The sequence below is a fragment of the Galeopterus variegatus genome, unplaced genomic scaffold (genome assembly GCF_000696425.1).
Source record: "Galeopterus variegatus unplaced genomic scaffold, G_variegatus-3.0.2 Scaffold891, whole genome shotgun sequence".
Lineage (NCBI taxonomy): Eukaryota > Metazoa > Chordata > Mammalia > Dermoptera > Cynocephalidae > Galeopterus > Galeopterus variegatus.
In genome coordinates, this window is record NW_007727002.1 from 194,855 (window position 1) to 207,559 (window position 12,705).

Here is a 12,705-nt window from a genome sequence, read left to right on the forward strand (position 1 = left end):
GCCCTCACCGCCACCCCCACAGTCCAAGCAGGAAGGCCTCAGTTGCTCCCTACAGGGCAAAGAAGGAGTGCAGTGCCCTGTCTAGGGGCTGTGCAGTAGATCCCTCAGATGCTCACTGAAATGGATGGGAGGATGCTGGGTGTCCTGGAGCCCAGCTGAGATCAAAGCCCTTGCCACCTGCTTTATTCTCAGGACCTGTAAATGCTCTCCTGTGTCCTCCCAGTGCTTTAGAAGGCTCAGGAATCAGCCCTGACACATGTCTTTGTGTCTTGTGTTCAGCAGAGATAAATTAAAAAAAAAAAAAAAAAAAAGGAGTGGTGAGCCAAACACACTGGTTTACTCCTGCTCTTTTACTGGCATTTAAGAAACCTCCTTGGTTTGATAGGCTTTAAAGCTTCTTCCCAGATTCAAGACATTGTGATAGACACTAAATGGATCCCCATCTCTGCCCAGGAATTCTGGCTTCTGGCTGCAAAGACTTCAGGGTCCTTGCCACGGGAGTGGGCATAGCCCTCTGGCCCCCTTCCTATCTGATCTGTCTGGGCAACTGCCTCTCTCTTCTGACATGGCAGGCCCCAACTTTGGGGTCCTTCCCCATGGACCACCTCTGACTCCTTACTGATAAATCTGGTCTTTTGCTCATTTCCTGCTCTTTGAATTGTTCACCTCACTTTTCTCATCTGTAAAATGTGAATTGGGAGTGGCAGGAGGTGGGGACTTGTACTGGAGGGTTTTCAAGGTATCTCCTAACTCTGACACCCAGGGACACTCAGGGAGGCTACCAAGGGCAAAGGCATCATGCTAAGTGCATGTGCATGTGTGGGGGTGTATATAATAGTTGACATGCAGTACCCATCCTCAAGGAATTTGTAGTTGGGTGGGTCTAATGCATGCATAAAAAACTGATGATCCGGGGCCGGCCTGTGGCTCACTCGGGAGAGTACGGTGCTGATAACACCAAGGCCACGGGTTCGGATCCCATATAGGGATGGCCGGTTGCTCACTGGGTGAGCGTGGTGCTGACAACACCAAGTCAAGGGTTAAGAGCTCACTCGGGAGAGTACGGTGCTGATAACACCAAGGCCACGGGTTCGGATCCCATATAGGGATGGCCGGTTGCTCACTGGGTGAGCGTGGTGCTGACAACACCAAGTCAAGGGTTAAGAGCTCACTCGGGAGAGTGTGGTGCTGATAACACCGAGGCCCCGGGTTCGGATCCCATATGTGGATGGCTGGTTGGCTCACTGGCTGAGCGTGGTGCCGACAACACCAAGTTGAGGGTTAAGATCCCCTTACCAGTCATCTTTAAAAAAAAAAAAAAAAAAAAAAAAGTTACCAGAGTTCGTCAGAATTCCAAGGAGATAAGAGATTTCTTTTGGAGGCAGAGGGGGCTGGTGAAGGGAATAAAACAGGATTCTCTAGCTCTTTCCCAAGGCCAGTGGCACAGATTCCCTTGGCTTCCTGCCCAAAGAATCCTAGTTACCTGCCCAGTTTCCATCCCAGTGGGCAAGTCATCCCCTACCATGTACCTCCACAATCACACCCTCTGAATTGATGGCCCTCATTAAATCTCTTTTGCCTTCTTCATCACATTGCTAATACTTATTATTAATATGTTAACAATAATATATTTATTATTACTTATGACTAGTTGCTAGGCACAGTGCGAAGTACTTCCCATGCATAATCTCATTTATTTATTTTTTTATTATTTTTTTTTTAAAGATGACTGGTAAGGGGATCTTAACCCTTGACTTGGTGTTGTCAGCACCACGCTCTCCCAAGTGAGCCACAGGCCATCCCTATATGGGATCCAAACCCGTGGCCTTGGCGTTGTCAGCATCGCACTCTCCCGAGTGAGCCACAGGCCGGCCCCATAATCTCATTTATTTCTCACTACAGTGCCTTATGGGGATATGAATATGATTATTGCCCTAGTTTACAGATAGGGAAACTGAGGATGACAAATTGAGTGATCCATCTTAGGTCCCACGGCTAACCAGAGACAGAGACATATTTGAACTCGTGTTTCCAACCGTATCTTCTTCCTTTTTTTTTTTTCAAGGATGACCGGTAAGGGGATTTCAACCCCTGACTTGGTGTTGTCAGCACCACGCTCAGCCAGTGAGCGAGCCGGCCAACCCTATATAGGATCCGAACCAGTGTCCTTGGTGTTCTCAGCACCGCACTCTCTCGAGTGAGCCACAGGCCGGCCCTAACCGCATCTTCTTCCTACTCACACTTCCTACTTATTGCAGAAATGGGAGACCTGACTAGACAAGGGCACAGAAATCCTGAATTTCTTGAGAGCAGAGGGAGCAGAAATGGACACGGTAGGAGTCAGACTGGGAGCATGGATTAGGGCCAAGGTAGAGGGACAAAAATCCAGTCTGAAAAGCCAAGGTTAAGGCTGGAAAAACTCTCCTGGGAGGGGTCTGGACATCAGATTGGGATGATCAAGCAGCAGGGAAGGCCAGAGGGGGAACTTCCTAAGATAGTCTTCTCAGAAAGACTCCCATGGGAGCTATGCCTAGGGGCTTGAACCAAGAGCCCTTTGAGGGCTCTTGGAGCTTTGCGGGCCTGGGATCCTGTGAGTTTTGGTTGCAGCTTTTAGGGCTGCACCTCATCCCAGTCATCTCCCCAGTCACTGAAGTCCATCTTTTCCCAGCAACAGAGGAGGGAGGCAGTGGAGTACTGTAGTTAGAGTGCAGACTATGCCATTCACGGCCTGGGTTTCAGCCCTGGTTTCTCCTCTACTTCCTAGTTGTGACTTTGCACAAATTATTTCTCTGGGTCTTGGTTTCCTCATCTATGGAATGGAGCTATAATAGCCCCACATTACACTAATTGTAGAGGGTTGAGATAATACATTAAAACACTTGACACACTAAACTCTTTACTTACAAACAGTGGCTATTATGACAATTTATCTATAAACTGGTCTTTTGCATTTTGGCTCATGTTGTTCCTGAAGTGCCTTTTCTCTGCCTCTCAAATCCTTGCCTCTCTTCAAGTCAACAAATTTCTAAAATGCAACAAAAAATATGGAGGCCACAGAGAGCAGTAGGTAAGTATACAGACTTGAAGCCAGCTGGCCTACGCTCGAATCGTGGTTCCTGTAACTTTGGGCAAATTACCTCATCTTTAATTTCCTCATCTGTAAGTGGGAATCATTATAAAGATATGAGGATTAAATGAGTTAATGTTGGTAAAGCACCTGGAACACTGCCTAGCATGTAGTAGCTGTTTTACCATTCATGTTAAAACTTTTCTAGGACCTCTGTCAAAATATAGCACACAGCGAAGTTTTGTTGTTAGCTATTTACATGCGGGTCTTATTTGCCTTATGTCTTTGTGAAGGGCAGGAAGCACATTTGACCCATCCTTGGCTCCAGCCCTGCCTGGCTCGTGTTTGGTGCTCATTCAGGCGGCGAGATTGAAATAAACCAGGAGACAGTGACATGGGCAGGAGAAAGCCATCTAGATAAGCAGATAATTAAACTACAGATTGGGGCTAGGAGTGGAATAGCCCTTTCTGGAATGTTTGAAGCGGCCTAGAGTTTGCCTCATTGTTGGAGATCCAGGAAGGATTTTGAAAGTGTGAGAGACAGTGGACAGACGGGATAACCAGCCGGTGTTAGGTAAAGAGCAGGGCTTTGGAATCACCGGAGTCAGAGTCAGTTTCCTCCTCTGTAAATCAGAGTAAAACGATCAGTGTTCTGCTGAAATGAGATAGCAATAGTCACAACTACTATTTACCGAGCCCTTCCAGGTAGATAGGTAGCAGCTAAGTATTTACTGTGTCCATTTTACAGATGAGGCTGAGAGAGATTTCGCGACCTGCCCAAAGATAAAGCAAATAAACTGGAAGACCGAAGATTCGAACACAGGTGTGCGAATCACTGCGTAAGGATGGGACAGTGACCAGGGCGGCTCAAGAGATCGGGCCATTTCATTGCGCGCAGTGGCTTACGAATGACAGCAACAGGAGAGCGCGGCGGCTCGGGACAGGGCGGCAGTCCCCGCGCCTTCGCGTGCTTACGTGCGCTCCGTGACGGCCGCGGCGGACGCGAGGCGGGCGGTGGAGAACGCATGCGCCCTGGCGCTCCGGCCCGCGCCCCCTCCCCTCGGCGGCCGCAGCGCCGGATCGGGGCGCATGCTCGCGGCTGGCGGGCGGAGGGCGGTCCCGAGAGAGTGGAAAGATTTGGGAGAGAAAGTGCGCGGGAGCGGGCGTGGGACACGAGCGCGCAGGCGCGGCCAGGGGGCGGGTTGCGACTTCGGAATATCCGCTAAGCTTACTCGGCGCCGCATCCGCATCCCGCCGCCATGGCCGCCTACAAGCTAGTGCTGATCCGGCACGGCGAGAGCGCCTGGAACCTGGAGAACCGCTTCAGCGGCTGGTACGACGCCGACCTGAGCCCAGCGGGCCATGAGGAGGCGAAGCGCGGCGGGCAGGCGCTGCGAGGTACGGAGCGGGCCGGGGCGCGCTGCGGGCGGGGCTGCTAAGGTCCCGGGTGTCCGAGTCCGCTTGGCTCTCGCATCCGCACCTCCCCGGAGAGCGCCGACTCCTCCGGCAGCATCTCTCCAGCAGTTTAGTTGGCAGGTGGGAAAATGGGCGCAGAGTGGGGAGTCGACGTGCTCAAGGTCACCTAGTGCAGCGTGAGGGACCGCACCAGCAAGAGGACCCGGCACGGTCGTCTCGCAGTCCTTTGCCCTCAAGACACCGCCTTGCGAAATTCTAACAATTCGGGGACGGGTTGCCCCGGATGGAGCCACAGTGGCGGCCAGGCCTTTTTAGCGTCCCCTCCCCAGGGCCAGTAGTCTTAAGTCCTGGAGCTTCTGGAGGAGAATGTCCGTGCCTTACAGGAGCTGTAACCGAGCCTCCTTAAGAGCGGCTGCGGAACCTAGCGAAGCGGCAGGCCACACGCTCGCTCGTCCCCAGCAGCGGAGGAAGTGAGGCTGCGCTGGGGGCCTAACTGGCCTCTAGACATCAAGAAAGCCACGTGCTTGAGTAGGGCTTTGCTGTTCAGCAGCGTTCCACAAATACTGTGTCTAAAACGCGTGTAATTGAGTGAATGAATGAAGGATTTGAGTTTATCTTCTCTACAATCCCATAAAGTAGACATTTTATTCTCCTCCTTCCAGTCCCTCCCAGGTCCCCTTTTATAGTTGGGAAAAGTGACGATCGGAAGATGACTGGGCCAAGGTCATCTTATTCCGAGTCCAGTGTCTTTGCCCCAGTTCTGGTTGGAGTAACAGGTAGGTGAGAGGAACTGGTAGAGTGCTGGGCAAAGGAGCAAGTAAGTGGCAGTGAGATAACGCTCGCCTATCCGGGCTTGCCCCCTGCTTCAGTCTGCTCTGTGATTTTTGGCATGCCAATAAGGAAGCATTCCCTTCTGCCAACAATTCAGAGTCCCTGGACCGAAAAGGTGCTTCCATTGATGATTAGGACAGGTCCTGCCCTGCTCCCTTCTAACTTCTGGACAAAGCAGCAGCCATTCTAAAGAGTCAGTGATGCCTGGTCGAGGTGGCACACGTTTTTGGTCCCCAGGTCGCTCTACCTAGCTTCTTGCCTTCACTGTACATCCTTTTGAAATGAAGCAAAGGTTGGGAAAGTCTGGGAAATGTAATTCAGATGCGGGGGAGGATGTGGTGAATGCTTTGGGATGGCCCGGTGTGACCTCATACCATTTAGGAGAGGCCAGGAAAGGGAAAGTGCCGGTAAAGGAGGCCATTTTCTTTAGCTCTCTGGCAGGAAGAACTGTATGAATCTGTGGCGGTTTGCTGATGACTAGCCCAGGACAAAGCAGATTGGCTACGTCTTCTAAGACTGATCAAATGGTTAACTTTGTAATCTCTGTAAAATAAAAGACCCTATTTCAGTTTTAAAGTAAGTGTTGGTAGCATTATTTATTTATTTATTTTTGGCGCCTGGCCAGTATGGGGATCCAAATCTTTGACCTTGGTGTTATCAGCACCACACTCTAACCAAGTAGGCTAATCAGCCACCCTCCTAGCATTAAATGTAAAAAATCAGATTTAAAGTCTTATTATATATTATGAGCATCACAGATGCTTACATTAAAGAACAAAAGACTAAAAGCAAAAACTCTGAATGAAGACCATTATGAATAATCTAATAATATAAAAGATCTAAGATATGTATGTTAAATGCATCAGTGCCTTAAGTGATAGTAGGGTTTGTACTTTTGAGGAGGAAGCTCGTGAGAACTGAGTTTCCCATGTAACCTATTGCAGAGAAAGGGAGGGGTCTCCTGGTGAAGGATAGAGTCCACACCACACAGCCCACCCCTACCCCTGGGAGTGCCCCTAGGCCGTACTTTAGTTTAATGGCCAAGTTAAAGGAAGAGGCTTTATGATTTGATCCTTAAGTGTTCTCTGTTCAGAGTCATAAGGGGAACTGCTTTTCTCCTTGAAGACCAATTTGTGCATCCAAAATGAGATACTCCATTGCGAGTGGAATTAATTGCAGTGAAACAACCTGTAGCTCTTCAGCCTGGGTGCTGAGGCTTACTTACAGGTATTCACTCCCTAATGACTCAGCTGTTCGTTGGGGAGCCATTCCTCTCCTTACTGTCAGGGAGGCGACAATAACTGAGTCTACTAGGACTTGTCCTGAGGTTCAATGATGAGATCTGTCTGGTGGTGGGTTGCCCTGATGGTTAATCCTCCCTTCCCCCATTGATATAGTTATTATTGGCCTCTTTCTCAGTTGAATGACTGGCAGGAAAATTCAGTTCACATTTTATTAATTACTGTTGCTAATCTCAGTATGAAGCAATAACCAGGAAAGTTTGTGTGGAATTTTGAGGAGGGCCTTGTGGCCTCCTAGAGGAAACAGGACTGTTTTCCTGGCCCACTACATAGGGAAAGGGTTCTTTTCCCATTAAGGTGGGAGGGGGAGTAATCTTTCATGAAACATGAAATAAGACTGAATTGTTGTAACCTATTGGTTGGGCCAACATAGTCTTGATTACTACCCCTGCCACAATAACTACTGTGTATGGAGGAGAGAGGTTTGTTTATAAATGAATCAGGGATGGCCGGTTAGCTCACTTGGGAGAGTGTGGTGCTGACAATACCAAGTCAAGGGTTAAGTTCCCCTTACCAGTTATATATATAAATAAATAAATAAATAAATAAATAATCAATCAATCAATCAGACTGTGCTCAGCCTTTGCTCTTTCTTCAGTGAGTTGTTTTTCCTAAACTTGGTTTACCACTTGACTTAAGTAGGTATACTCTTCTGAGCGTACCTGGGAAAAGGCTGGCACTTTGAATGCAGTGAAGAGAAACCATGGATTAAGAGCTTGTCATGTGATTTCCACACTCCATAGTGAAAATATAATTTCATGCAACAAACTGAACTTTATTAGCATCCTCTAAGACCTCTTGCTGTATCCTGATGAGACTTCAAAATCCTATTTTCCCTAGACAAGAGTTCTAGTAAGTATTTATCAGAAGTGACAATTCTAATTAAAATACAAACACCAGGGTTCTTAGGGGTTAGGAAAATGGGGGTAGCTAGAGATGGTGGCTAACAGCTGGATTTTGGAGTCACACAGCATGGGTTTTAATCTCTTACATAATTGTTGTGACCTTGGATAATGTGCTTAACTCTTCTAGTCTTTATTTTCCTCATCTGGTAAAATGGGTTGTAAGGATTGTATCGTTACGGGATTGTTGTGACGACTAAATAAAACATCTACGGTACTTAGTCCAGTGCTTGATGGATGGTAAGCCCTCTACAAATGTTAGCTATTATTATTTAGGAAGAGATTCCAAGTTTTTAGGATTCTTTTATCTGAAGAATTGAAGCAGAAATAAATTTTTGAAATGTGCTTAAGTACAACATTCTGGAGATTAGGATAAGCAGCACAGATCTCAGGTTAGTTGGTTGACAGTGGATTTAGACCTTGGGTTAGATGAATTATTTGGGAACCACTAGGAGGTGTATCTGTAACATAAACATTGTATTTCTTACAAGGATATACAAAATAAGATATTTAGCCAAATAATTTTCATTTGAACTACTTGTAGAAGAAATTTATATGTAAGAAAATTCTGGCTTAGAGTAGACCTGATTAGTTTATTACTTTGAACTTCTAATTTCCAGATGCTGGCTATGAGTTTGATATCTGCTTCACCTCAGTGCAGAAGAGAGCAATCCGGACCCTCTGGACAGTGCTGGATGCTATTGACCAGATGTGGCTGCCAGTAGTGAGGACTTGGCGCCTTAATGAGCGGCACTATGGGGGTCTGACTGGCCTCAATAAGGCAGAAACTGCTGCCAAGCATGGTGAGGCCCAAGTAAAGATCTGGAGGCGCTCCTATGATGTCCCACCACCTCCGATGGAGCCTGACCATCCCTTCTACAGCAACATCAGTAAGGTATGGACAAACTGAGGTTTGCTCACTCTACCCAGAATCAGGACATTAGAATCTGGGCCTCACTCTTTTTCTGTAGCTTTTATTAGTATCTGTCTAATTTCTCAGTTTTTAATTTGTGATAAAGCAGTTAATTGTAATCTGTTCTCCAAGGAATGACCTTCACTTGTTAAAAGATTTAGTGTTGATAGTTTATATTGTTTATCTAAGAAGAATTTCTATTTCTGCTATTATATCTCTATTGCTATGTTTATAAAACCCATCCATGGCCTCAGGGCCTTCCTAACTGCAAATTAAAGTGAATTGAGAAGAGCCTTGTTGCTTAAATTTTTTTTCTTTTCTGTTTTAAAAAGGTAACCCGGTAAGGGGATCTTAACCCTTGACTTGGTGTTATCAGCACCACACTCTCCCAAGTGAGCCACTGGCCAGCCCCCGCTTTTTTTTCTTTTCTAAGTTATATTTCTTTTTTTTTTTTTTTTTTTAAATTTTATTTTTTTTTTTTTTTTTTTAAATTTTATTTTTTTTTTTTTTTTTTTAAATTTTATTTTTTTTTTTTTTTTTTTAAATTTTATTTTTTTTTTTTTTTTTTTAAATTTTATTTTTTTTTTTTTTTTTTTAAATTTTATTTTTTTTTTTTTTTTTTTAAATTTTATTTTTTTTTTTTTTTTTTTAAAAGATGACCGGTAAGGGGATCTCAACCCTTGGCTTGGTGTTGTCAGCACCATGCTCAGCCAGTGAGCAAACCGGCCATCCCTATATAGGATCCGAACCCGCGGCCTTGGTGTTAGCAGCACCGCACTCTACCGAGTGAGCCACGGGCCGGCCCCTAAGTTATATTTCTTTTGAACAGTAAATCTTGCCGATAGTAAGTAATGGTAGAAGAAGTGGCAGGATAATAATTATCTCTTTTCCCAAGCTCTCAGCTGCATTCTAGACCCTGGTGAGAGACCTTCACCTATCACTTAATCCCTTTGGAGATGAGGAATGGGCAGACTCAATACATTGTGGAGCCATTTAATAGATGCAACTGCTAATAATTGGTGAACTTGGGTTTCTTTGTTGTTGTTTAGGATCGCAGGTATGCAGACCTCACTGAAGATCAGCTACCATCCTGTGAAAGTCTGAAGGACACTATTGCCAGAGCTCTGCCCTTTTGGAATGAAGAAATAGTTCCCCAGATCAAGGAGGGGAAACGGGTACTGATTGCAGCCCATGGCAACAGCCTTCGGGGCATTGTCAAACATCTGGAGGGTATGTACATTTTTTAAAGGGGCCCTCAAGGAGGGATAAAGCAGAATTGCTAATAATCAGGGACTTATTTAGTACAAAGGAAATTTTCAGGAAAGGCCTGGACATATCAATAGCCTTAGAGACAGTGTAGACACTTAGTAGAAAAACACCCTCCTCTCCCCATGTTTCTCAAAGCATGGTCTTCAGGGCAGTGACGGCTGGACCGCCTAGGAGCTTGTTATACATGCAGAATGTCAGGTCCCACTCCAGACCTGATTCAGAATTGCCATCTGTCCCCCAGGTGATTTGATACACATTAAAATTTGAGATGCCCACCTCTGCACTAGGATTGCCAATTGAAACTGCTGATAAAATCTTCCTTAGTCACAGCCTAGAACAACTTCACACAAATCTGAATTTGTATCTTAAATTATTTCACCCCTGAGGGCCTAGAGGCCCAAACATGCTGATTTTTTGGCAGGCTGGGTGGACTATATAAGATGTGTGAGATGCGTATAGTCCTGCTTTAATTGTGGGCTTCTAGATCCCACTTTGGTGTAGAGATACTTGTGGTATATACCTTTCTCTGTTTTTGGTGGCTGGCTGGTAAGAGGGATCAACCCCTGGACCTTGGTGTTATCAGCACCACACTCTAACCAATTGAGCTAACCGGCCACCTTTCTGAAGTTTGTTGGTAGCCCATCTTAGAATCTTTTTTCTTTTAATTAATAATAATCATGCTTTGGATAAACCTCATTGGCTATACTGCCGCCACTGTGCAAAGCTCATCTTATAATCTTGTATACCCTTTCGTTCTTTTCAGTTTAGTGGCTAAGAAATAAGTATTGGGGGTCATTCCTTGGGTGATGGCTCTCCCATTGTACAGGTCAGAACTACTATTACAAAGATCAGAAAGGGCATCTTGGGGCTGGCCGGTTAACTCAGTTGGTTAGAATACAGCCTCATAATACCAAGGTCATGGGTTCAGATCCCCATATTGGCCTGGTGCAAAAAAAAAAAAGGAAAGGGTGTCTTGAGGTGATGTGGATTTTTATCTTGTGTGGATGACCATGGTGGGTGTTTTCAGGTCTCTCTGAAGAGGCTATCATGGAGCTGAACCTGCCAACTGGTATTCCCATTGTCTATGAATTAGACAAGAACTTGAAGCCCATCAAGCCTATGCAGTTCCTGGGGGATGAAGAGACCGTGCGTAAAGCCATGGAAGCTGTGGCTGCCCAGGGCAAGGCCAAGAAGTGAAGGCGAGGAGGCAGACTACTATGGAGAACACCCTCCAAGGAATACCCTCCCTGCCCATTCTCTTCCTCTGCACCTTTCCCCTGCATATATCATACTGACCACATCTGTAGGCCCCCTAATTTGTAGCTGCAGATGGGGAATTGGTGGCTCCCCTTTTCGTTTTAGCCATTTTGTCTCCTGCACCCATTCCTTTTATAGAATCTATTCAGGATAGCACCTCTGGGGCATGGGTTCTCAGTCTAAGCCGAGGGTAGGCTCCTCTTATCCAAGAGCATTGAGGTAGTAACTTGTGTTTCTGCTACTGCTTTGTTTACTAAGGATGTGCTTGAGTAAGGGATAGGGAGGAACTATGGTAAGGCATGACCAGTGAGGAGAAGCAAGGGAGTCTATATGTGTTCTCGGGAGCCAGTCCTGTACTCTTCTGTAGTCAGGTCACTGTCTTGGGGGGCTCTAGTCATTCCCATGGAAGACAGATATAACGTGCATGGTGATTTTTTTAAAAAGTTGTTTCCTGGGCCGGCCTGTGGCTCACTCGGTAGAGTGCGGTGCTGATAACACCAAGGCCACGGGTTCGGATCCCATATAGGGATGGCCGGTTCGCTCACTGGCTGAGCGTGGTGCTGACAACACCAAGTCGAGGGTTAAGATCCCCTTACCGGTCATCATTTAAAAAAAAAAAAAGTTGTTTCCTCCCTGACCCCAGAGGAGCTGGTTCCAGAAGGTTAGCATCGGAGCGTGGTGCTGACAACACCAAGTCGAGGGTTAAGATCCCCTTACCGGTCATCATTTAAAAAAAAAAAAAAGTTGTTTCCTCCCTGACCCCAGAGGAGCTGGTTCCAGAAGGTTAGCATCAATCCTAAATTAAGTTTATGTGTTGCATTTACTTTCACACACAACAAATATATATATATATAAATATAAATAATACAAAATAAAAACCCTTCTGGGGTTTCTAATGGCGGTTGAAATAGTCCCACATGTGGTCATCAGAAAATAAGCCATTCCTTACACCAGTATGGGATAAGCTCTTCGACTTCTAAGAGGTAGGAGTGCATCCTGCTGTGTGTTTTAGAATCCTTTCCCTGCCTTGTTTGTGGCAGTGAAATGCCTCTTGTTCATGTCCAAGTGTGTCTGACTGTATCTGATTTCTGAATCATGTTCCAGTTGCTTGGTCCTGCCACATGGGTCCAGTATTCATTTTGAGCATAACTGTACTAAAACTTTTTTCCAGCGTAATAAAGGAGTGATGTGCAATATTTTCATATGTGATGTTCATTACCTCTTGTCTGAGGAAACCTTAGCATTCAAATTGAGATGTCTCTTATTACCCAAGTCTTTGTGTGACAGATTGAGTTTTAGGGCAACCAGTCACAACTTTATACAATCTGGTCGAAATCCACCTGTCTCAGGCCGCCCGTGGCTCACTCGGTAGAGTGCGGTGCTGATAACACCAAGGCCACGGGTTCGGATCCTATATAGGGATGGCCGGATGGCTCACTGGCTGAGCGTGGTGCTGACAACACCAAGCAAAGTGTTGAGATCCCCTTACCGGTCATCTTTTAAAAAGAAAAAAAAAAAAGAAAAGAAAACCACCTGTCTCACTAGGTTTTTCACCTCAGCCTGGAGAACTGAGGTAGGGGGTGGGCAGGTCTTCCTGGCTGAGCACTCCATCATGTTGCCCCTCTACAGCTCTTGCTCAGTGGTGCTGTTTACTGAATATCCCTTGATTGGAAAGTCAAATCTGAAACTCCATTATCCCCTCTTCAGAGTAAGTAAAGCCTTTGCCAGATTTACTTTTAACCCTTTTCT

At 46.0% G+C, this 12,705-nt stretch overlaps 1 protein-coding gene and 1 long non-coding RNA gene across 2 annotated transcripts; both read left to right on the forward strand.

Moving 5' to 3' along the window:
* Window positions 1-4,152: 4,152 nt before the first annotated feature.
* Window positions 4,153-11,364, forward strand: PGAM1 (phosphoglycerate mutase 1 (brain)). The gene is made up of 4 exons (XM_008573214.1): window positions 4,153-4,465; window positions 8,138-8,412; window positions 9,480-9,660; window positions 10,727-11,364. Exons 1-4 carry the CDS (start codon window positions 4,327-4,329, stop codon window positions 10,894-10,896), a joined length of 765 nt encoding a protein of 254 aa, XP_008571436.1. The 5' UTR covers window positions 4,153-4,326; the 3' UTR covers window positions 10,897-11,364.
* Window positions 11,365-11,507: 143 nt separating this feature from the next.
* On the forward strand, window positions 11,508-12,154 carry LOC103590885. Its single transcript, XR_550516.1, has 2 exons — window positions 11,508-11,617; window positions 11,740-12,154. It is a non-coding gene; the product is annotated as an uncharacterized LOC103590885 (long non-coding RNA).
* The last annotated feature ends 551 nt before the right edge of the window (window positions 12,155-12,705 follow it).